We start from the raw sequence: 25,882 nt of genomic DNA on the forward strand, positions 1-25,882 counted from the left end.
ATACCATTTTTTTCTAAGAGGTCACTAAAGAGAGAGATTAAGAATTCAGATTTTCAGGACCGGCACGATAGCATAGCGGTTAAAGTCCTTGCCTTGTATGTGCCTGGATCCCATACGGGCTCTGGTTCTAATCCCCGCAGCCCCGCTTCCCATCCAGCTTCCTGCTCATGGCCTGGGAGAGCAGTTGAGGATGGCTCAAAGCCATGGAACCCTGCACCCACGTGGGAAACCTGAAAGAGCTCCTGGCTTCGGATTGGCTCAGCTCCAGTCATTGCGGCTGCTTGGGAAGTGAACCATCGGACGGAAGATCTTCCTCTCTATCTCTCCTCCTTTCTGTATTTCTGCCTTTCCAATAAAAACAAATAAATCTTCAAAAAAAAAAAAAGAATTCAGATTTTCAGACTGAACATAACATTTAAAAGAATGCCAAAATCTTCCCCTCTAAAAACCAAAAATTGAGTCTAAGTAATTGTAAGAGTGTGCACTAAGAATTTAGATTTCAGTTTTTAAGAAGCAAAGCTATTGTGCTAACAACCATTCATCAAAGAGCTTTCTGAAGTGAGAATGGAGTACCTGCTTTCTAGAAGTCACACAAGGGTGATTCTCCTTTCAAATTAATTCAATCAATTCCTTCCATAAATATTTATCGAACTTCCTCTTGTGCCAGGTATTGTCCTCGGCTTTGTGGCCACAGCAGTGAAGGAGTGAAAAATCTTTGTTTTCATACAGTTTACATTTCAGTGTCCATCAAAGTCAAAGTAAATATTGAGTTTTCAGACAGATCACTGTAACTGAGACAGCGTAGACAGCAAATACCCAGATATGTCAATCAATTATTCAAGGGTATAGCTTTCAAAATAGGATTAGATTACTTCTGCACACTGAAGTCAAAGCAATATAGTGAACATATATGTCTTCTTTTGCAAAAATGTTATTATATACATGTAAGAGATACAGTTGAGTAAGGTTGGACATATGCTACACACCCAGATGGTGAACATACAAGTATCTATCACTCCCTAAAACACCATCACACTTCCTTGTCATCTCCCTAAGCCACCACCCCAAGCAAATGCTGGTTTTCTGTACCTATAGATGAGTTCACATTTTCCAGAATAAAATCATGGGGCTTCCTTCATTCAGCACATTTACACGGATCCATTCGTGCTGTTATGTCTACCAATCATTCATGTTTTTGTCTGCTGAGTAGCCTTCCACTGTGGTGAACACTGGGGCTATCACAGAGCTACCCGATCCTGATTGATGTTTTTGTCTCCTGAGGCACCACACGCATCACACCTGCTTCACAAAACCCATGGAACAATCTGGCATCTCCCACTGTCTCCTTCTGATAACATATAGAAGCACAGGTTCACCACTTGTGGAAAATGGGGCAGATACACATTTACCCTGGAATTACGTTGCAAACCTCATAACAACATATGATGCCTTTTTCATTCCCAAGTCCTACCTGTGAACATTAGTTACGCTTGTGGTGACCATGATTCCATAACACATTAACACCAGCACAAACAGATGTATAGAGTACCTTTAAGACACAAGAAAAGTGGGGGTACAATGAACATAGTTCATAGCAACATAGCCTATCATGATGCCAGTACTTCATTTAAAAAAGCAAGCGATGGATGAACTCACTTTTATGTAAGAGAAAATCAATCAAATAGGATTGCTCTATGCAGTTAAGATACTGTATCTTGAAACGACATGAGGCAGTAATGACCTAGTTTGTCAGTTGCAACAGTAACACTATCAAGAATTCATAAACAGAACACTCACACATTTTCACCTATACAAGACAGAGTCTAGAGCGTATTCTTTCTCCATCACTGCTTTTAAGTTTTAAAAGTCCAGTATTGAGGTAGGTACTTCGCCCACCTGTTAAGATGCTATTTGGCATACCCACATCCCACAGCAGAATGCTTGGGTGCTAACGATGGCTCCTCTCCCAGCTCCACCTTCCGGCTAATGCACATCCTGAGAGCAATGGATGATGGTTCAAGTACTTTGGTCCCTGCTAGCCATGTGAGAGGCTCACATTGAGTTATATAGTGGGCAAGTTGGTCCTGGCCCAGTGCTGGCTATTGCAGGCCTTTAAGGATTGAACCAGTGCACAGAAGATGTGCCTGTCTATATCTCTTTTTCTCTATTTCCTCTTCTCTTCTCAATTTTTCCCCATCCCTCCTTTTCTTCATATGTGTCTCTTTCTACCTTTCAAATACATTAAAATAGCTATATAAATTTTTAAATAGTAATAAAGTACCAGTAATAAAACTAGCCTTCCTCAGATTACAACACTTTTATCTGGAGACTGGTTCAAAACATTCTTCTTTTCTCAAATTTTTGGTAAGGATCACAAGCAATATTTGAGTAACCTGATCAAATTCACAAATCTCCTAGAAATATGCTTCTAGAAATGTTGGTCCCTAATTAAAATTTCTTCTCCCAAGAGATTCCCTTCCCAGCATGTATGTGCCAGTTCACATGGGAAAGGAAGTCTAGGCCACGGGGCTTAACAGGTGCCAGTTCATCTGCTTCAGAATAACTCCCATTCCCTCCAATGTGCACTCCAACCATTGTTCTCCTCTAACAACATGCAGGAGCAACAGCAATGTCTCTAGCAGAAATGCAAGACATATATCACCATCTACAAAGGTGAGGGGAAGTTCCTCTTGGGAAAAAAATTAGACCTTACAGCATCTCATTCATATGGTCTTGGATGGGTGTGATTCATGTGCAGAAGTCTCATGGGCTTTTTTCAAATGTATTCTTTATGTCTTTTACAGAAGAGTTACAGAGAGAGGATCTTCCATCCGCTGGATCATTCCCTAAATATCTGCAATGGCCAGGGCTGGGCCAAACTGAAGCCAGGAGCCCAGAACTTCTGGGTCTCCCACGTGGGTGCATGGGCCCAAGCACCTGGGCCATCCGTCACTGCTTTCCAAGGTGCAACAGCAGGGAGGTGCATTGGAAATGGAGAAGCTGAGACCTGAGCAGAAACCCATGTGGGATGCCGGCATCACAGGTAGCAGCGTGCCTACCAGGACAGAGTGCTGGCCCCAGAATCTAGCTTTAAGGAGAAAAAAAAAATGATGCATTGCAATGAGTAATCAGTCCCCTGGAGATACCTCCAACATCCCCATTTTATATAAAGTAATTACAATGTTATAAAAGTGTATAACAAGTGGTATTTCTCAATGCAAGGTTAAGACTATTGTTACAAAATATCCAAAAGATAAATGTGAAGCCTATACTTACCAGCCAAAACAGAAGATGGAGAAATAGATGCCCAAAAGGGTGGCAAATGCATGCCGGATCTTGGAATTGGTTTTAAAGGGAGTTAGGTAGATGCGAAACCAGAAGGCAGCGCCCAATGCAAACAGCTGGCAGGCCACAAAATTCACCTGGAGAGAAAGACAGAAGAAAAATCTATAATGTATTGCCTACATGTGGACTTGCGTTTATTTTCCAGCTTTCCACATCAAGAGACATCTCAGACTTGGATTGGATGTTTTGCCACAGGAGAGTACTGCTTCAAGGCCCGAAGCACAGAAGGGTAACAGTGCCTTCCAGGGTTTCAGAAAGGACAAACTCAACAGTTTCTGCTCCAACTCTAAACACTGGCCAAGGTTGTCTGTTCAAGCCAAGTAGGGAGTTTGGGAGGGAAGGCGTGGCTGGCTGGAAGGTCTGTTGGCAACCCTCTGGCACCACATTGGGAGACTTAGTTTTCAGACATGCCAAGTTGGATAAAAGAGTTCCCTGGTGGACACCAAAGAAATCAAATGCTTCCTGCAAAGTGATCACCTGTTGTCTTCTGATTTCTCATGTTCTCATTTCAATTTCGCACCCAATAAACAAAATCATTCCCCAAATCCAAGGTATGATGTTTCAGAAGAGACTTAACCCTGAATTAAACTTGGAATGCCCATACTGGTTAATGCAACAAAGCAGCAGCATATTTCCTTCAAAAAACCTCAGTGATCAAACTCAGAAGAATGTTTTTATCTTCATATTCTTTTTTTAAACATTTTTAAGTGATAGATGATATATTTGGAGGACTGTAAACTCTAATTGGGAAATTTCACAATATCCCATCTAAAACAATTCCCTGAAAATATGGAGGAAAACCTTCCTTTAAAAAAAAAAAACACAACAAAAATGTATCTCCATAGTTTAAATGTGCATAAATTCCAAATCCACTAAGTGGCTTCAACTATTTGCGAAGCCTAGGCAAGTAATCTGGCCTCTTCCAAGTACCATGAGCTAAAATTTCAGAATCCATTCATTTTAAGAAGATGCTTAATCAAAAAAAAAATGAAGATATGAGTAAGCCCTCCATTTCAGGATGCCTGGTTTTTCAGGCCACAACACTGCAGCTGCTAACGCAATTCAGTGGGGTTGTGCAAGAGGGTAGAGCTGCAGGGAGCAGACATCACTGCACTTGGACTTGCTTTGTTTTTGCCATAAAAAGATATCACACTTTGGAGCCACAGACAATATTACACTCAAAGAAATTTTGGTTTAATTTTTTTTTTTTGGCTGTATTAAGTTTCCATCCCATAGGGAGATTATTCCTCATCAATTTTCCCAAAAATCTATTCCCATGACTTCCCATCTTCACTCTTTTCTGTTTAAAAGACAGAAAGCGGCCTGGCATGATAACCTACTGGCTAAAATCCTTGCTTTGCATGTGGCAGAATTCCATATGGGCACCAGTTCATAACCCAGCTTCTCCACTTCCTACCCCTGCTGTGATCTACCAGGGTGGGAGTCCCAGAAGAAGCCCATGGCTCCTGGCTTCAGGTCAGCTCAACTCTGGCCATTTTAGCCATTTGGGGAGTGCACCAACAGACAGAAAATCTTTCTCTCTGTCTCTCCTTCTTTATGAATCTGACTTTCCAACAAAAATAAATAAATGTTAAAAAAGAAAAAAGGACAGAGAAGGGTAGGCAGTCAGCCAAGTGATTAAGTTGCTTACTTCTTGGATATGAAGACAATGTGGCTATGACATCTGTATCCCCAGTGATCAACCAGGATTGATTTGACTGATCTGGCTGGCTAGGCGGGTGCCCCTTCCTCTCTCACTCTGTGTGCATCCCTCTTGAAGCTGTGTGCTCAAACAGGATGATCTTCCCCTCCAGAGAAGGACCAGTCTCCAGCCAAGGGGAACCTGGACTGAGTTCTCAACTCGCAGTCTTGGCACCCCCAAGCTATTGTGGGCATGTGCAGAGTTAACCAGGGGATGTATGCCCTTATGCCCTCTCTCTGTGGTTGTCCCTCTAATATTCTCTGTCTCCCAAATAAATTACTGAGAGAGAGAGAGAGAGACAAGAGGGGAAAGAAGGAAGGAAGGAAGGAAGGAAGGAAGGAAGGAAGGAAGGAAGGAAGGAAGGAAGGAAGGAAGGGAGGGAGGGAGGGAGGAAGCGAGGAAGGAAGGAAGGAAGGAAGGAAGGAAGGGAGGGAGGGAGGAAGGGAGGGAGGGAGGGAAAAGAAAGAGTGAAAGAGGGATGCAGAAAGATAGGCCAGTGGGTGCTAAGTTACAGTTAGGAGAAATAAGATCAGGGTTCTCTCACACAATAGGATAACAAGAGTTAATGATAGCTTATTGTATTGTTTCCAGAAGGGAAAAATATAGAAAAAAACTCAGCCAGTGTTGTGGCATCCATCATGAGTTAAGCCAAAGCGTGTGATATCAGCATCCCACAGAGGCACAAAAACCCTATATGAGCACTGGCTCATTTTCCATCTGCTCCACTTTCAGTTCAGCTACCTAATACCGAAACTGGAAAAGCAGCAGAAGATGGCCCAAGTACTTGGGTCTTTCTCGCCTGTATGGGAGTTCTGGGTAGAATTTCAGGCTCAAGGATTCGGCCTAAACCATCCCCAGCTGTTACAACCATTTAGGGGATGAACCAGGACTGGAAGAGCTCTATCTATGTCTTCCTCTGTGTGTGTGAGTGTGTGTGTGTGTGTGTGTGTGTGTGTGTGTGTGTGTGAGACTCTGCCTTTCAAATAAGTAAATAAATATCTTAAAAGTTAATTTAAAAAAAAAAAACTAGAAGTACATGGACATTGAATGCTTTCATCCTAAAGAAATAAAAATGTTTGAGGAGATATACTTGCTCTGATTTAAGTAAACATGCATTGAATCTTCAACATTGTACTCTATAAACATATATAAGTTCCATGTATCAACTAAAAAAATTAAAGAGAGGAACAATGAATTATGAGCCTGCCACGCATAACTTAGAAATCTTTTGACCTAAGTTCAGTGAAAAACATACCACTGACTCACACAGAAAATACACACACGAAGAGAAATATCACAACCTTAGCAAAAAAAGGTTCAAAATGTTAAGGAATTAGCAACTAGAAAATTTTTTTTAAAGTTATGACCACATCTGATCTGCAGGTGATCAACCACACATCCTTTCATTCTCACAGCTCAAGAGCCAGCTCTAGGCACAGAAAAACAAATTTCCTTAGGAAAAGTGGGGAATCTTGCTCCATGTATGATGGCTTGACCAGTAGTTACAGAACATCTGTGCAGCAGGGATGATCCCTGGACCAGCAAGAATGTTCTCTAGCAGGGTGACCCTCCCTCCACCCTGCAGCATCACTGTACCAGGCATTTGTCAGAATACACACACTCCCAGGCCCTTGCCCACCAACTCTGACGCTTCCTAGCAGGGACCCAGCATCTATGTTTAACAGATGCCCCCACCCACCCTGGCATATTCAGGTTTGGTGACCACAGGAAGAGAATACAAAGAAAGCAAGTTCCTTGACTTCAAAGAGCTTCTGATCTAATCATGAAAGAACACAAGTCATCTAAACTTAACTGTCAAGCCATCAAGCTATCATTGTGTAGGGGTGGAGAAACAGGTAAGACAACACTTAGGATGCCCATATCTCATGTTGGAGTACCCAGGTTAAAGGCCCAACAACGCTCCACCTTCCAGCTGGGTGCTCAAGGGCATCCTCGGATATAACAGGTGATGGGACAAGTAGTTGGGGCCTTGCCACCCAAGTGGGAGATATCTCCCGGCCTTGAATCAGCCCAGTTCTGCCTGTTACAGGGATTTGAGGAGTCAATGAGCAGATGAAGATTTCTCTCTCTCTCAAATAAAAACTAGATTTAAAATATATCTTTAATGTTGTATGAACTGACAAAGAGCAGCCAAACATTCGACCACTATCCCCACCTTTGTACTTTCTTGTAAAACCAAGTTTTAGGGCCCAGCGCGGTGGCGCAAGTGGTTAAGGTCCTCGCCTTGCACGCCCGGGATCCCATATGGGCGCCGGTTCTAGTCCCGGCAGCCCCACTTCCCTTCCAGCTCCCTGCCTGTGGCCCGGGAAAGCAGTCGAGGATGGCCCAAAGCTCTGGGAACCTGCACCCGAGTGGGAGACCAGGAAGAGGCTCCTGGCTTCGGATCGGCATAGTATCGGCCCGTTGCGCTCACTTGGGGAGTGAATCATCAGACGGAAGATCTTCCTGAACTCTGTCTCTCCTCTCTGTATATCCACCTTTCCAATAAAAAATAATAGAAATAAAAAAACAAAACCAAAAAAAAAAAAAAAAACAAAACCAAGTTTTAATAAGAGCTCTGCTAGGTTAGTTTAGCAATAATCTTCCTTCTCCATCTTTGATTAGTTTCTTCATCCTCCACTATTACCCACTCAGGACTGCTCCAATATATGAGCTGACTGAAAACAATGGCTGGCTCTGCTTTGCACCTGCTATTAACATTGCACACCAAAGATCAGCACGAGGGACAACGGGTTAAGCCACCACTTGCCACGACAGCACATCAGAGCACAGGTTCTGTTTCAAATCCAGCTCCCTGCTGATGTGCTTATGAGAGGCAACAATGATGGCCCAGGTGCCTAGGCCCTGCCACCCATGCAGACATCCAGTCGTGACTCAGCCAAACTGTTGTGGCTATTCAGAAACTAAAGGAACAAGTAAATCAATCTCTCTCCATTTCTATCTCTCCCCCATTTCTGATGTTCTGCCTTTCAAATAAACAATAACAAACCATATAGATATAGATATAGATATAGATATAGATATAGATATAGATATAGATATAGATATACATACATACATCTACCAAACTCACTTTTGCCCAAGGTGTGCGCATAGAATAAATTCAACAAGCAGTTAACCACTGTTGGCCTGCTAAGACTTAGCTTTCTATTAGTAGCTTCCTCTACACGGCAAATGTTTTTAATTGCATTTTTTCCATCTATATCTGTAATTTTAATTCTGTTACTAGAAAAGGGCAGGAAAGTTTTGCATAAATACATTCACTTCAGTATCATTTCTTATACCTAGAATAGGGAATCTAAAAGTTCAATGTTAGAAAAGATACTGGGGCTGGAGTTTGTGTTGTAATGAGCCAAGCCACAACGTGAGACACCAGCATTCCACATGGACACAGACTAAAGTCCAGACTGCTCCACTTCCAACCCAGCTCCCTGTCAATGGCCTCGCAAAGCAGCAGAAGATGGCCCAAGTGTTGGGCCCTTGCACCAAACATGGGAGACTGGAGGAACTCCTGGCTGCTGGCTTCAGGGTGGCCCAGAGCTGGCCACTGCAACCATTCAGGAAGTGAACCAACAGATGGAAGATCATAATCTCTCTCTGTAACTGTTACTTCCAAAATAAAGCTTTAAGTAAAGAACATTTCTGAGCACATGAAGGCAATCCAGGATTAAAAGCCATAACTTTTGGATGACTCTCAGAAAACTATTTATTGGATAATAAAACATTAAATGCTGGCAAAAATGTTGGGGTATTATTTACCAGGAAAAATGAATGAAATAAAAATCAGCTTAAACAGAGGACAAAGAGAAAATAACAACGAGAAGCCTAATATGATAGATTGTCATCATTAAAAATGAAGTTGTGAGGCACCCATAACAAAAATAAAAGCATTCATCATTATTAATAAAAAGCAAAGCATAAAACTATGTGTGTACTTATAACTATGAAAAAGTAGCACATAAGGCAAAAATAACATGTAAAATTCAATATTGTCTAACACATTGGGATGGCAGGAATCTAGGCAGGCTTTTTGATATGTAAATTTGGGCTTATAAAACTCCAAGTGGAATTTCACACACACACACACACACACACTTATTAATTCTACTCCCTGCATCCTCAAGATTGTATTTACTGACACCAACTGCAATTACAGTTTAAGGAAGAATTCGATATAAATGCAAGAAATCAACCCAAGGAAGAATTTCATTCTAAAGAGAAACATTCTCTTTATAGGTAATCAAATGTCAAGAGTAATAATGTGGGTGGTCAAACAGAGTGGAAATATGTACCCAGACCTTTAATAAACCCTTCACATTCAAGAGGAACACAGCGAATGCTTTCATTTTTCTACTCATCCACTCCCCCTACAGCAGCGAAGAAAGCTGTACGTTGATTCCTGACATCTAACAATATGCTCTCCACAATTAAAGCATTGTGTGGGCCCTCCTGCATATGGAAATAAGCACAACTGTTCTGATCAGAGTCCTACACAAGCGAGACCCGCATAACTCAGATCTAGTAACAGCTCAATTTCCACCCCTCCTGCAAGATTTCAAAGGCTTTGCAAAAGAGAACAAAATGCATGCCCAAGTGTTTGATTTCTTATTTCACCAACCACAATCAAACTGTGCTGCAGATTTCAAGTGTACATCTTCAATCTTTTCATTCTAATGGGCTGCTAGTAAGGCATGATGAGAGGATCTCTATTCCAAGCCCTTCATACTTCTTCAACCCCCTAAAAAAAACCTCTTTACCAAGAGGTGAAAACATTGCCCTTCTTCCCTTCCATCTAACGAAGAGATGTAAACAGACTATTTTTAACAAACACGAAATATTAACAGTCTAAAATTGTTTCTCCTACTGGAGTGGTTTACCAGGGGCTCACCAATGAGGTGCAAGCAACTGCCTGGCCTGGAATGCTAGCCTCAGCAACACTGCCTTTTATACCCCAACACAATATGTAGCTAATTAAACGATTCCTTATTTAAAGGCCAGCATTCTTGCACCACTAACAGAAATCTTTTTGCATTGCCCGCTACATACAAATGTGTCAGAGATAAGTACTAAGACCACTATTTTTCTCCATGTCATAGAACAAAAAGTGTTTGTACCACACTATTTAGCCACTTTGAGTTTTCAAAGAGATCCTTGTTAAACCTTCATTCCAAACTCCTGGAATGTCAACAAAAATGAGCCCGTTTGCTTTCTCAGCTCAGGGATGAGCAAATATTATTTAAGACTGATCATTGGCGTTATTTATTAATACTGGTCATTATAACCGAACTTCTCATTGGAACTGTATCATAACAACCAACACCACTTTTAAGGCTTACCATGTGCTGGGCAATGCTAAACTTCACTTAACTGACTCCATTTAAGGCTTGCTACACACGTAGGAAAGTAAAGTACAAAACTTGGGAGTGAAACAGCTGGAGGCCAAGGCTTGACCTGAGTTCACATCCATACCGTATTGCTAATAGACTGTCAAAACAAAAGACCTCAGGGTTGGTGGCTGACGTTCTCTTACACTCTCGGGCTAGACGTTCAAGATGAAGATGCTGACAGTTTGATCTCTTGGGATGCCTCTCTCTTGAACCCAGAGATGGCCATCTTCTCCATGTTTGTGCGCACATGCCATCTTCTTATAAAGACACCACTCAGATTGGACGAGGTTCATGCTAATGGCCTCACTGTACTTTGATCATCTCCTCAAACACTCCCTGTGTGAAGTACCATTTCAGGTTCTGGGCATTGTAAATTCAGGCTATCACACCGCCAAGAAAAATCATTCAACACATGGAAAGAAATCATTTTCCTTCTCCAACAGGTAGAAATCAAGAAAAAATTCAAACTCAAGGCTGTGTGAGGTCTGTGGGTCTTGGCACAAAATAGCAATGCCTGACTAGAGGCACCTCAGCCACTACAAACAGCTCCTAAGGGGCCTCTCAACCACTAAAAATCGTGCCGGCCTACTATGGGTTTACACGTGATGAGAAAGGTCAGTACCCGTTGTTTCAAACACACAAGTTTAAAAGTACCAATAGTCAATATCCGTTGAGCCTGTGATATGTGCCAGAGGCTCAGCAAAGGTGAACTGCTCTTCTAAATGGCTCCTATCTGTTGCATCGCTATCCCCTCAACAGCCCTCAAGTTCTCAAAACTCCCATCTCGCAGGCAGCACCATCCCCCAAATTGAAGTTCTGTCACCATATGTGAGGGCTTCTCCGGATCACAGCCTTACACAGAGGAGACTTGATTTAAACTGCGAGAGCGCAACGTCCTTCCCAACAACTGGCCTTTGAGGTCTCTCTCTTTCACTGGAGCCTGCATTCCTACGTACCGAGCCTCCTCCCACCAGAACAGAGGAAGTCATCCAATCTCTAGAATGAGATCATCCTTCTTACTTCTCAGAGAATGAACCCATACTGGTACACTTTAAGAGACTTCTGGTTTCCCTTGTTCTGCAATACATGCGTTACACATGGATTAACTCCCACTCAGACAATCCTTTAAAAAAACTGACTCCAAAGGATAGAAGAGGGAAGAAATGACTACACCATCTCTTTGGCTATGGCAGTGAAAATCTTGAAAACTATCTGCCTCCAGTTTGCCTCCTTCTTAAAGACTAAATTCTGATTACCCATGGCCCAGTCCATAAGGAAGACTGCAGAGAATTCAGAGTCACCTAGGAACCCTAAGATCCCCACTAACAGACATGCTGTCACTCACCTCCTTTGAAATTAACAGTGCTCCAGGAGAGCTGATTTTATCATTAGCTCAGACTACATGCTAGGAGGTGTCCAAGTCCTCCTGGCTGTGTACCTTCCTCTATTTTAACAACTCTGAGGCTCCCTAAGGTATCCTTAATAGAATTTCATCAAATAGAGATGACGAAATTTACCCCCAAAAGCATGCATCTAATCATAATTCCTCATCATAGCCACCTGTTAGGTTCTTATAACTCTTTCTCGCATGATCCAATGCCTCAACTTCTAGATGAAGAAGCCAGAGCCCAAGGAGAACAGATGACAGCCTGTCTCCCTTTGGTCCTCTGCCAGCCCTGGCTGTGGGCACAAGAAATATGGACTGAGAGGGCTAGAGCGGCCCATCTCGATATAAAGACCTGAACAAAGAATCCTGAACTGCCACAGGGAGTGAGGGCATACATACAGTCACTGACCATCATCTTGACTACGCCCTGGATATGTCCAATTTTAATTTTTACATATTTAAAAAGCAGAGAGACAGAGTTAGGGATGCAGAGAGATTTTCCATCTGCTGCTTCACTCCCCAAGCACCCACAACTGGAGCTGAGACAGATTGAACCCAGGAACATAGAACTCATTCCAGTTCTCCCACATGGTGGCAAGGACCCAAGTATGTGAGCCATCACCTGCAGGGATTTAAAAAGGAGCTAGAGGGCCCAATGCAGTAACCTAATTGCTAAATACTTGCCTTGCGTGCACGGGAATCCCATACGGGCACCAGTTCATGTCCTGGCTGTTCAAATTCCCATCCAGCTCCATGCTGTGGCCTGAGAAAGCAGCAGAATATGGCCCAAAACCTTGGGACCCTATCTGAAAGACCCAAAATAAGTTCTGGCTCCTGGCTTCAGATTGGCTTAACTCTGGCCATTGTGGCCACTTGGGGAGTGAACCAGCAGACAGAAGTACAGATCTTTCTCTCTGTCTCGCTCTCTGTAAATCTGCATCTCAATAGAAAAAAAAATCTTTAAAAAAACATTTTAGTGTTTTCAATAGGCACATACATTGATTTTAATTTAGAATTCCCTGACTATTGGTTGATGAATTGCCCAGATGAAGCAAACATAAATATTTTAATCAATCAGCAGTAATTAGCAACTGCTATAGAGTTAAGGCCCAAGTTATGACATCTGACTGCCTGGAATGGATTCTTACCTGACCCCTTAGTTGCACAAGGTTGGCCAAGTTATTTAGTCTGTGTCTCTACTTTTTTAATACAATGGGACTTACATAGATTCCCTCTGTAGATTAAATTAGTTAGTATATGTCAACTGGTTAACATCTCTGACATGCCCAAAGTGTGCTAGACAGAGTTAGTTTCATCTCTTTGTGTTATATCAAGCTGTTTATCCAACACTGCAGTCCAGAAGAAAAGCCCAAAGGCACTAATTCAAGTTGGCCAAGTTCCCTGCACATCCTTTAGTAGAAAGCATATAAATTATTTTTAAAAGACTGTTCCTAAAATCTGAAATACACAAGGAGTTCCTACTTAGTCAAAGAACTAATGCCTTGGGGCCAGCACAGAGGATCAACAGGTTAATCCTCCACCTTGTAATGCCTGCATCCATATGGGTGCCTGTTCTAGTCCCAGTTGCTCCACTTTCTGTCCAGCTCCTTGCCTGGTAAAGCAGAGGATGGCTCAAGTCCTTGGGCCCCCAAACCCACATGGCAAACCCAGGAGAAGTTCCTGGCTCCTGGCTTCAGGTTAGCTCAGCTCCAACTGCTGTGGCCATTTGAAGAATGAACCAGTGAGTTGAATTCTTAATTGGCCTTCAGGAAGATCACATTCATTACTCAATTTTTATTCTCTTCTTTATTTAAAAATTCTTAGACAAACACATTTTGAAATTGTAATCAAATCATATAAGCCCATCCAGCACAATTCAATTATGCTATGATATTACCATGTCATCTTTCTCAGGCACAATATTTAGTTGTTTCATGTCACCAAGGAGGCAAACACACAAAGATCATCAACGTTTCCCAGTGGGCTAATCCAAAAGGTTAAAAAAGGTTGTTAAAGAAAAGAAGGGAAATGGACTCCCAAGTTGCCTTTCCCAAAATCTACATTGCCTCCTAAACCAAAAATAAAACAAAATAAACAAACAAAATACAACACACACACATTAAAAAAAAAAACCTTGAATGCTTTCTTTCCTGATGGACTTTAAACGTCTCCCCTCCAAAGAAAGAAACTGTCCTCTAAAGCATTACACTCTCCTACCACCAAGAACACTGCTTTCAATTCCAGATGCTATTAGCAGTGAGATTTGGGGGACCATGGAAAATGCAGAGTCAAAGCTGTATTTTCTTATGCAACACCCCAGGGTGAATAGGGTGTGACCAATTACTTCACAGCACGTTGTGAAACTCTCAAATGCCTCAAAACAAAATTAATTTTAACTAAATTTGATATGAAAATAAAACATACTGTCATTAAGGTTTTCATAAATCAGAGCATGTGACAGGCCAGCTGGGATACGGCACAAATACCGACAGTCCAGGAGTGCAGGGGCCAGACCCAGTGGCCACTGCACAACAGGAGACTATAAAAATAGGAATAGCTGTGATTCTGCCTGGTCGTAAGAACTGAGCTATTTTGAACCTCTGTTATGTAATCATTCTCTCCAAAATATGTGTACATAGTAAAAAGGAACTCTAATGTGGACCAAGAGTGAAAAAACTGCACATCCCTGTTTAAAAGGAACCATATTCTACTCAACAGAAACCAGACAACATCTTTCAAAGAAGGAAGACAAGCCATCAACCATGGGCCAATGGCAATTTAAATGGGATGCAAGAGCTTTCCTTGGTACTTAGAAATTCTCTCACCTCCTTGTCTTTCTCTAGAATCACAGGAGAAAGGGAGGGGAAGGAATCATCCACGTCTCCCACTTGGGTTGATAGGAGCTCAACTTGGGCCATCCTCCTATGTTTCCAGGTATATTAGCAGAGATGCCAGCATGGCAGGTGGTAGCTTTACCCATGGTACCACAGCAGCAGCTTCCTTTCTCATCCTTTCTCATCATGAGTTATCCTTTTGTAAACTGCTGATTTCTGGTGCCCAGCATGGTAACCTCGTGATTAAAGTCCTCACCTTGCATGCGCTGGGATCCCATATGGGTGCCAGTTTGTATTCCAGCTGCTCCACTTGCCATCCAGCTCCCTGTTTGTGGCCTGGAAAAGCAGTGGAGAATGGTCCACATCCATGGGACCATACACACACATGGGAGACCTGGAAGAAGCTCCTAGATCTTGGTTTCAGCTCAGCTGAGCTCTGGTCGTTGAGACCAGTTGGGAATTGAACCAGTAGATAGATAATCTTTCTCTCCGTAAATCTGACTTTCCAATAAAAATAAAAACATTTTTTAAAAAAGAAAAAAACTGCTGATTTCTGTGAGCACTATCCCCACAAACTTTTCATAAAGCATCAACGGCATCATCATTCTTCCACACAAATTTGATCATAAAGTTGATAGTTGTTCTTGCTTTAATTTTAGCAGAATTCCTGCTGCTCTGATAAGGGCTCTTCTTAATTGATGTCTAACCTTTTAATTGCCTTAAACTAGATCCTATTCAAACATATCATGGCAACTTAATAAAAGTCTATTTTGCTATCAAAAAAAAACTGCACTTTTGAAATCAATAGTTTTTTCATAATACACAATTTCCATGAACCTGTTGAAAATCCTTCACGGTAGTGATCCACTGAATCCTTCTAACTCAATTTCTTACAAAAATTTTTAAATCTATTTATTTTATTAATCCATAATACAGTTCTATCGGCTCTGGGATTTCCCTTCCCTCCTCCCCAAATCCACCCCCACACTCATTTGCCCATGTTATTACAATAATACAGTCCTTTACAATCAGTCATAAGTCCCTTACTCTGTTAGTTAAGTGTATCCTGACATTGTAGGCGTAGACAATGGCAGACAGACCAGCATCCTATTGTCAAGATACATTCAACAGTTTCATTGGGAGTCCATCTTTGATTTGCATCGTATCTTCACATCTGTATGTGATAGTCTCTACTACACAGTTACTATATATCCCTGGAAATGAAAAGCCATAAAACAAAATCAACAATAGAGAGAAAAATAGAAAATCTACAACAATATGAAATAAATAAATGGTTTTAATATTTTGGTGAGGGTAAAATGTCTTACCCTAAGGAAAGACGCTGACTCATCTCTCATAATGTCACCAGTGACTACACAGATAGTAATTGAATACATATATTGTACTGGCAGGGGTGAGAAAAGAAAGGCAGTCCTCTCCTTTCTACAGCATCCACATCCTCCAAGTCCAGCTCCCTAAACATACACTGGGGCTACAGAAGGTATTACAGACTTGCCACAGGTTGAATATTAAATAATAATAAAGTAACTGTAATTTTCCTCCAAGAATTGGGGAAAGGTAACCCTTTTCCTCCTGATGATTTCTTCTGAGATTTGTGTATGCCAGCTCACTGCACCCATACATACATACACATACATTTTTTTTTATCTATTTATTTATTTGAAAGGCAAAGTTACAGAGAGAGACCTATTTCCTATGCTGGTTCACTTCCCAGTTGGCTACAATGGCCAGTGCTGGCCCAGGCTGATATCAGCAGCCAGGTCTTCACCCAGGTCTCCCACTTGGGTGACAGGGATGCAAGCACTTGAGCCAGCCTCTGCTGCTTTCCCAGGAGACAAACGGGAAGTTGGGCTAGAAGTGGAGAAGATAAGAATCAAACTTGTGCTGAGATGGGATGCCAGTGTCACAGGTGGCAGCCATTTCTGATATTACAAATCCAATCCTGATGTTCATTCATGTACTCTGATATTTATGTGCATGTCACGTGCATCCTAAGACAGTGCCTTCCTGGACAAGGTCAACTCCACCCATTCGATACCTGTGCTGGACGGAGTAGACTCTTCTTGCCTCTTGTTACAACCTCTTGATGTACTTGATCACCTCCACCTTACCCTAATTTTCCATCATCACTTTCTCCAAACACTTCTACTCACCTTTGCCCTCACTCCTTACCTTTTGCATACATTCCCAAACCCTTCTGCCCATCTTTCCCAGTCCCTACTCCTGCCATTTTCCATCCTACACTCACCTCCACTGTCTCTTGGAATAGAAGCATAGGCAGCTCAAGAACCCCTTTCTGCTCCACTCAACACCATGTTGCACATTACTCAATTCCTACAAAATCAGCAACTCAAATTTTTTTGCTAGCTAAGCTTGCATCTTACTTGCATGCAATGAACCTGCCAATAAATTTGCACTCTAAGCCTCACAGCATCTGAACTGTTGCACTTACAACAGCACTGGTGATGATCTCTAAGTCTGGCACCAGTTTTCAGCACTTCATAACTACTGGTTCCTTCTCAATTAAAGAAAAAAGTTCTTTTTACTTACAAAAGGGAACAAATATCATGTATTTCATATATACAATTTTAGGAACATAATGATACCCATGGCCAAGTGAGTTGCATCTCATCAAGGATGTCATTCGCACAATACAATTGAAAAATGTAAGACTGTAACAGGTTTTCAAACTGGAAGTAGATAAAGAATGAGTTAGGTCTAGTGCTATAGCAACAGAAGGTTAATCTACCAGCTACTGTACCAGCATCCCACACGGGCACCGGCTCTGTCACTTCTGATCCTGCTCCCTGCTAGATAAAGCATCTCTCTCTCTTTCTTTTTTCTCTCCTTCCCTCCCTCCCTCTCACTTTCTCTCTGTCTCACTTTGTATCTGACTCTATGTCTCTCTCTCTCTCCCTTGATCTCTTTCTCTTTCCCTCTACCTTTGAAGCAAATAACTAAATCTTCAAAAAAAAGAGAGACAGAAATTAAAGCTTAAAAATTAAACAAAGTGAAATGACTGCTGTGAATAAAAAAAATGTAATGAATCCAAACCTGAGTTAAATGAGACATTTAATTTAAATAGAAATATCAGCAATGGGTTCCCTAGAACCCATCAGTTGTAGGCAGTGCAGATGACAGGTTAAGAATAGAAAATGGGTGAGTTTATCCTGCTACCTCTCTTGCCCATCTTAGTGGGTGCAGCAGGGAGGGATGGTGTTTGAAAGATAATCCAGCTGCAGCAGATGTGCCCTGGGTCATTGTGGCCCCAGGGACCCCCACACACAAGGCAGTCCAGGCCACAGGATAGTCAGAGTTCCTCAAGAGGGTGGGCCCCATTTCAGGTTAGCAGTAGAGAAAGCCTAACACCCTGGCCCCAGTCACTGGCCCAGGGTGTGCCCCTTCCCTCCTCTTTCATTTACAGACTGTTTGATTTCTCTTTCTATTAACTCCCTCACTCCTGTCACTTTCTTTGCCCAACCTCTACTCAATTCCCTCCTGCTGGCCTTCTCCTTCTTCTGTTTTCTTCTTTCTTGAGCTCTAATGTGGATGGAACATAGAGATTTTCTCCAACTAAATAAATACTTCCAGACAACCTGTCGCAGCCTCAGTACTGCACTTTACAGTACTGTACATAGAAAGAGCCACAGAAGCTTTGCTCTCTACCTTCTACAGAAAGACATAAACAGGCACCAAAACCCACTAAGATATGGGGCATCCTTGGCACTCACATGTGTGAGACACCAACCCACAAGCATCCAACAGGGAAGGCTCAAGTCTGCATGGGGACCAGAAGGAGAAGGGATCACTCCAGGCAAAGACAGTTTCTCAATGCACATCATTGAGAAAGGTCTATGACTTAGAACCTCCGATTACTGAGGGATTATCTTATATCTATAGTAAATGTGAGGAAGGGTTGCCAGTATATACAATCTCTCATTGGCAGTTTTGTGTGACAGGATGATCAGGATTTGGGAGTTAAGAGGGTATGGGCTGAAGTTCCTGTTCACTTAAATGTACAACCAGATAAATTACTTAGATATGTTGGGTAATCCTGAACAAACTCCTTGAATTCCTTGGTTACAAAATAAGGATACTAGGCCTGTGTCCAGTGTTGTTGGGAGAATTGGAATAATACACATCAAGTACTTGAAATTTTAGTCCATTCATGCTACTATAATAAAACAGTTTGGACTGGGTAATTTATAACCCACAGCAATTTATTGCTCATACTTCCAGAAGCTGAGAAGTTCAAGATCCAGGTGTTGGCATATTTGGTGGTGAGGGCACCTTCTGGGTGTCCTCATATGGCAGAAGGGCAAACAGGTTTCAAAAGGACTCTTACATTAGTATCTGAATCCCAATTTTATAGTATATCCTGGATGACTTGATCACCTCCCAAAGACCTCAATTCCTCAACAGCGATGAAGTTTCAACAGATGAATTCTAGTGGCACTCCAACATTCAGACCACAGCAACATCCAGTAGGTTGTTCATCTTTCCTACTGGGCCCATACTTAATCAAGGAGCTCTCATTTTTCGATCACTGGGAAGCCATCTCTCCCTCAGTCTGTAGGCCCATTCTCTGGGATGCGGAGAAATGGGCTGAGGTCCGCTCTCAGTCCCTCTCTCTGCTGTCTGCCATTACAGTTTCATTCCTCTTGCCTAACCATGAATCACTCCCGTCCTCATTCCCCACCCCTACTCCTTGCCAAAACACTGCCCAGCGAAGCCTTGCCATGGCACTGCCATGAAGTAAGGGAGGCAGACATCACTTGAATTCAGGCTGCAGAGTTCCTCCTGTGGCCGCAGAACATGTCTTTATCAGTATTCCTCATACCAAAAGGTGATACCTGCGACTCTGAGAGCTGCATATGTTTGTCAGCTGATTCCCAACCCATGGAAATGGAGGAAAACGGGAACCCTTAAATCCAACAGTGATTAAAACATCGGAAAACTATGGAGGCTTTTTTCTCTGGAATGGAAGTTTTTCAGAAAACACAAGGAGAAGGGTTGGCACTGCATTTCTAAAAAGAACCAGGAAAAACACAGTGACTCTTCACTCATGAGGCTTCCCTTGTCTCCCCACTGCTCTCTGGAGAGGCTGGGTGGTGGCCAAAGAGAACTCCTGCTTCCCTTGGCTACCTTCTCAGACAAGATACCTGGAAGGCTTCCCTGTCCTCCACCTCGGGATGTAACTAAAACTGTAACATAACCCACAGAACGGTCTAGCAAGAAAGGCAAATGAGTTCATGTAAACAGAGGTCTTTAATGGCATTCTGCTAAACAAACCAAAAATGCAAAGGAGAGAGAGCCAAGAATACAGAAGATTCAGAATCCTCCAGGTGAAAGGTGACACAACCAGTAGAACCTGGTACAATGATCTGAGCCACCTGGTCCGCCCGACTACTATGGCTCAGTCACCATGACCATAATGTCCACCCAGTCAATTCTTTTGCTTTAATCACACTTTGATGTTGCTGGGAACATGTTCTCTAGTGGCCATAAATGCAGTGACTATCCTGCACTAGTGTTTTTGGTTTGCATATCAGTTATATTAGTCACAGGAAATGGACCTTAGCCCCATTAAATCTAAGTTCACCAACAAAAATCAGACTGACTAGCAAGGCAAAAGGGCAGGACCCTGAACAATGATGACTCCATTCAAGTACTGCCATCAGCAATATCCTGCCTAAAACGTTACCAGCAATAGCCTTTAACAGCATGTAAGAAATTCATGAGGTCTTTGGCCAGTAATTCATAGCAAGACAGGCAGGAAGAGGCAGGGACCTGCATCAGGTCCACCCAAAAGCAGAGGGTGCTCAAGGAACCATTGGACTGTTGTTGGTGACGAGAAAGTCCAGGCTGGCTGGCGAAGCTAGCAATAGGCACCCCAGGAGCACAGGTCTCCTTGCAGATAGCGTAGGAGACACAGGAGGAGGAAGAGATGCTGCTTAAAGTAATATCATGTGAAAATGCATAAACCATCACTGTGGCACTGCAGTTAAGACCACTGTGGAAAGCTACACTAGCAGACAGGCAGACCAGGAATACACAACGACCTCAGGGAAAGGATCCAGTTCACTAAGACAAGATTGAGGGTAAGACTCCATTCCCTCAAAGTATGACTCATTCAAACACTTAAAGGCCTTGATTTAAAAGAAATTAAAAAAAAAAAAAGGACTGATTTGTCTGTCAGAAGAAAATATCTTTGTACTTGAGAGTTCTTTGACACTCTAGCCTGCTAAGATAAATCTCTCTCTTCTCTCCCTCTCTTTCTTTCTCTCTCTCCCTATGCCTGTACGAGTCTCCCTCTTTCTTCTCTCTTCATACATACAATTAAGATATACATACAGAGTAATCTCCCCTTTCCACAGTTTCACTTTATACTGACAACAGGAACAAGGTTGGGTACAGAATATTAAAATATTCTAAGACCACACCCCCATTACATTTATTGGGCAGTAACTGCTATAAGTTGTTATGTTTTGGGCATTTCTACGAATCTCTTACTGTGCTTATTCTATAAATTAAATGTTATCATAGGCAGGGATGCACAGTGGATTCATGCATCCACTGGGAATTTCGGAACATCTGCCCTGCAGATCACAGCAGAATACTATGTGTAGATACACACACACACACACACACACACACACACATACACACACATATTGTCAGTTCTGCTTCTCTGGAGAAACCCTGACTGGCACAATAAGTCTGGTACCTACAACAGCGTCTGATAGATTACAATGAAAATGGATTCTGTATTCTGGGATCTAAGCACTCTCTAAATTTTTTTTCATTCCATTTTCTTAACACAACCATGACACAGTATTATTACCACCACTTAACAGATAAAGAGACTAAAACTTAAAGCCCCCTAAGTAGTGGACACCAATTCCACCTGACTCCGGGAAGAAGGCAAAGAGGGTGAGAGATCTGCATCATGCTGACAATCCAGCCTTGCTTGTGTGTGACAAATAAAAGCACAGACAGAAGAAGATTATGTCTTCCTGCCTGAGAACATCCTCTCCAGTCTCCCACCAGACACACCCGTGGCCCACGCCCTGAGATAACCACATGTCCCGGGTTTCCTAACTCTCCCTGCAGCCCCAGGTGAGGGCGTGAGAAACAGAGAGAAGGGAGTTTGACACTGTGTGGAATGAAGAACTTACCAGGCAATTTTGTCCCTGGCTGGCTGCTGGGTCTCTGACTCTAGAGGCTCCCATGAGACAGATCCCTGGGAGAGCCTTTGAAGGAATAACATAAATAGAGATTTTCTACTCAAGACACATGAAAAGGATTGAAAACTGTAGCTGGCTCTAGGACCCAAGAGATCCACATGAGAAAGGAAACATCATTTCCAACAGGAAATAAACTGACCAAAAATTCCGAACAAAAACCACAGAGCCTTGCGGCCGTGCTATGATCAGTTTCTAGTTCGTGTCGCAGATTCCTTGCTCTCACATGGAAAGCAAAGAAAACATGAGCCACTGGCACCCTGACCTGCCAAGTGTTTAGCAAAATCCACAGCCTGCAGAACACTGTTATACAACTACTCAGCAAGTTGGCTGGAAACATGTATTGCAAATTTAAACATCTTTGGGGTAAAAATAACCCTCTATGTTGATTTCTGCAAAACATCTTTGACTACAACTTGCTCATTCAGATATTATTATAAAGTCCTCCTACGGAGAGAATTCCTGAAGTGCCTGAAGTGCTTGAACACCAGCGGATGACACCTCTGTTGGCAGTCGCCTGCCTCCTAACATGCCTGGCCTTCCTAACATGGCCTTATTTTACTAATTCTGAAGAGCTGAGCTCAGTGGTGAGCAAGCCATATTGGGAAGAACATAGCCTCTGGTGTCAGACAATCAATTCTATGATGAACCATCTTGGTGTGCCTGGGCAAATGACCTAAGCTCTAAGAGTCTATTCTTATCGGTAAGATTAGGATGACTTTTAAAATGTCATAACAAAATTCAAACGACACATCTAGCACAAGTGCTACGGTTTGAACATCTGTCTCCCCAAAACACAAGGGTTTGGTATCCAAAGTCTTACATTAAAGGTATTGAGGGAACAGAAAATTAAGCCAGTCATGGGGCTCAGAGGAGGGGTCTTTAGGAGAACCATTGAGTTCTCGGGACTGAACCCCTTGCAAGGAGAAAGACCCGTGCATTCCCTAACTCTTGCCATATGATTGCTCCAAGCCACCTTGGGACTCCAGGCAAGAATACAGAAGCTCAACCCAAACTAACTACATGACTTTGCCTATGAACACCCCCAACTGTGAGCTTAATAAACATTTCTCCTTGTAAGTTGGCTTCCTGGAGTATTTCACTGCAGTGATAGAAAAATGACTAACATGAAAAGTGACTCTTGCTCATGCACTAAATGCTGGGACTTCATAGGAGAACTTTGTTCTTCCCACTTCCCCCCTAAACACAGCTTCGAGTGTCTATTTTACAGTGTAAAAACTATTTACAAAAATCAAACATAACTTCAACAAAGAGAAGAAGCGGAGTCACATTCTTAAAGTGTAGAACCCCAGGCTGATGAAAAAAAAGAAGCAGAAAAGGGATGCACCCTGATCACCAAAGGGGGATGCTAACAGAACACAGGTTTCCTAATGCGCTTCAAAGTAAAACTGAAACCAAGGGCATTTAAGAGGAAATTCACGACCCAGAACAGCACCTAGCAAGAAGACTTAGAAAGTACCCATGGATGCCTTTGTGGCAAAACAAAAGGTTAGGATAAGAATTTTCTTGAAACAACAAACACCTTCAACATACAAAGGCTGGCTCAGCCCTGGAAACTATAAAATTACTTAGTCACCAGGGGAAATGCAAAATTCCCAAAGGAATGAAAATGTAGAGCCAGTCCTCCAAGGACTGCCTTGCTCAGAAATCCTGCACTCGATACCTAGAATGTACATAACCCTGGAAAACTGAGTTTCTTTCTGAGGCGCCTCAGCACAACATCTCAGGATCTCCTTACACTGGGACCTCACAGGAAATCCTGACTCAGACAGCAATGGAGCCCAGGACTTCATATATGTTTCCAGGTGACCGAGTGATGCTGTGCTGGTCGCTGATTAGGAAGCAGTGAGGTGAGCCACAGACATTTTAAGCCTCCTTGGGATGCCTTAGCTCAGCAGATACTAGAGCCCCATCTCACCAGAAGATCACCCCTATTCACTAGGCACTTTTCTGCAGTAGAATAAATTAATCTTCACATGTTTACCCAGCTAACCTACAGCTGAATGAAAAATCAAAGTTGGGATTGCAGAGCAGAAACACCTGGCACCTTTTCCCTGTCCACCTTGTGGCGAGCCAGGCCCCACCTTCCATGTGCCAGTGGCTGGGACTTTCTATGATGCTGGTCTAGGATCTGGGGTCTGGGTCCTGGACACTCTCCATCCACAGTGTAGCTTCTCCACAACCTCTTCGACTTCCTCACTTCTTACAGTATGGACAGAGCCCACCCATTTTCATGAAGACAAACAAGTTCCCTGACCCTTCCTGCCACTGTCCCTGTGTCATGTCAAGGCCACAGTCCCCACCTTGCGAGTGGTCTACACACGCACCACTTTCTCCCCTCCTGCCCGCCCACATTCCCACAGATTTTGCAAATGGTCTTCTTTCTAGCTGCCCTCCCAGCCAAGCTCAACAACATTTTCCTGGAAAATGCCAGCCCTCTGCCCTGGTGAGGGCCCTGTAGTCTCCTACTCTCTTTCTCTGAGCTCCTCCAGGGTGAGTAGCCGGGGGTCTGCGGTAATCTCAGCGCATTCCCTCGCTCTGTGAACACAACCCTCTCCTGACTCCTTCTATCTGTCCCTCAACACCACTGTGATGCACATTTCTTATTTTTTATTTTCTGCTTGCAGTTTACCAGGGCTAAGGGTGAGCTGAAACCTGCCTCCCCAAAGTTTCCATGACAAGGACTTCATCTGCTGAGGACACAGTACAACTATTTTATTCAAATATCTGAAAATTGGGTTAAGTAAAGATCCCACTTGGGATGCTCATATGCCATGTCTGAATGCCTGGGTTTGAGTCATACCTTTGCTTCCTAGTTGTGCATCCAAGGGGGCAGCAAACGATGGCTCAAACACTTGATTCTCTGTCACCCATATGGGGGACCTGGTTTGAGATCCTGGCTTCTGGCTTCAGCCTAGCCCATTCCTAGCTTTTGCATGCATTTGATGAATGAACTAGAAGATGGAAGATGGTGTTCTCTCTTTTTTAAATATATAAAAATTCAACAGATATGAAGACTCTAATTATAGCATATCTACCAATTTAAGGTTTATCTTCTCTAAATTAAATACCCCTTCTTGCTCTGACGATATCTGTGCATGTGCAATAGGTTCAATTCACACACATCTCCTTACCTTCCCACAGCTACACCTTACTTTGCCCACGTCCCATCTGAAGGGTGATGCCCAGCTTCAGACAATAAAACACCAGGGAGATTGTGACCTGACTTGCAGGGAGGACCTCAATGGTCACTCATCCTGCCACAGTATCACTATTATGGACAAGACAGCAAAATAAGTCCCTTCCACACCTGCTTCCTTCTCAGATGGACTCCACCATTCTCCGAAACATCCCTGCCTTGAGGCTGCATTGGATACCCTCAGGCATAACACACAGGAGCCCATCTGCGTCCAGAGCTGCAGTCTATGGTGCCTGCATCCCATTCGTGGATCTACTGCTGACGAGTCATGGGATCTTACAAAAGTCACTCACCCTCTGGGATTTTCTGCAGAATGCTACTGGGTTGTTAAGCGTTCAGATGAGATGAGCCATGTAGAGTATTGACTGTAGACAGTCAATACAGGAACACACAATCTGAAAGGCCTTGATAGTACTATTAGCATCATGACCTGATTTTGAAGGTAGAAATATTCTTAACAGAATCAATAAGGATAATTAAGCCCACACTTTTTCAGGAATTAGGCTGTATTTTCACTCTCACTGGAAGAGACAGAGGAAGTCATATCTTTTATATGGCCAACAGGTTGGAAAATACATAATAATATGGCTTGACATCTGGTTTATTATAAGGCAACTGAATTTCTTTTTAAAAACTCCCACAGGCAAAGTCACTCTGGTGATGGTGAACACACCCAAATCAACAACCTCAGCATTTCAGTGATAAGAAGTAATATTTGTCT

General features: G+C 42.7%; 1 protein-coding gene across 1 annotated transcript in view; it reads right to left on the reverse strand.

Moving 5' to 3' along the window:
* MBOAT1 (membrane bound O-acyltransferase domain containing 1) overlaps nt 1-25,882 on the reverse strand; it is a 96,260-nt gene that overhangs the window by 48,613 nt on the left and 21,765 nt on the right. Inside the window, exons 2-3 of the mRNA XM_040967723.1 lie at nt 3,277-3,422; nt 1,472-1,549 (exon numbers count right to left, since the gene is read on the reverse strand). Of these exons, the coding sequence (XP_040823657.1) occupies nt 1,472-1,549; nt 3,277-3,422 (224 nt within the window). The remainder of the gene's footprint in view (nt 1-1,471; nt 1,550-3,276; nt 3,423-25,882) is intronic.

Source organism: Ochotona curzoniae, unplaced genomic scaffold, assembly GCF_017591425.1.
Source record: "Ochotona curzoniae isolate NIBS_2020 unplaced genomic scaffold, NIBS_Ocur_1.0 scaffold_461, whole genome shotgun sequence".
In the NCBI taxonomy this organism is placed as follows: domain Eukaryota; kingdom Metazoa; phylum Chordata; class Mammalia; order Lagomorpha; family Ochotonidae; genus Ochotona; species Ochotona curzoniae.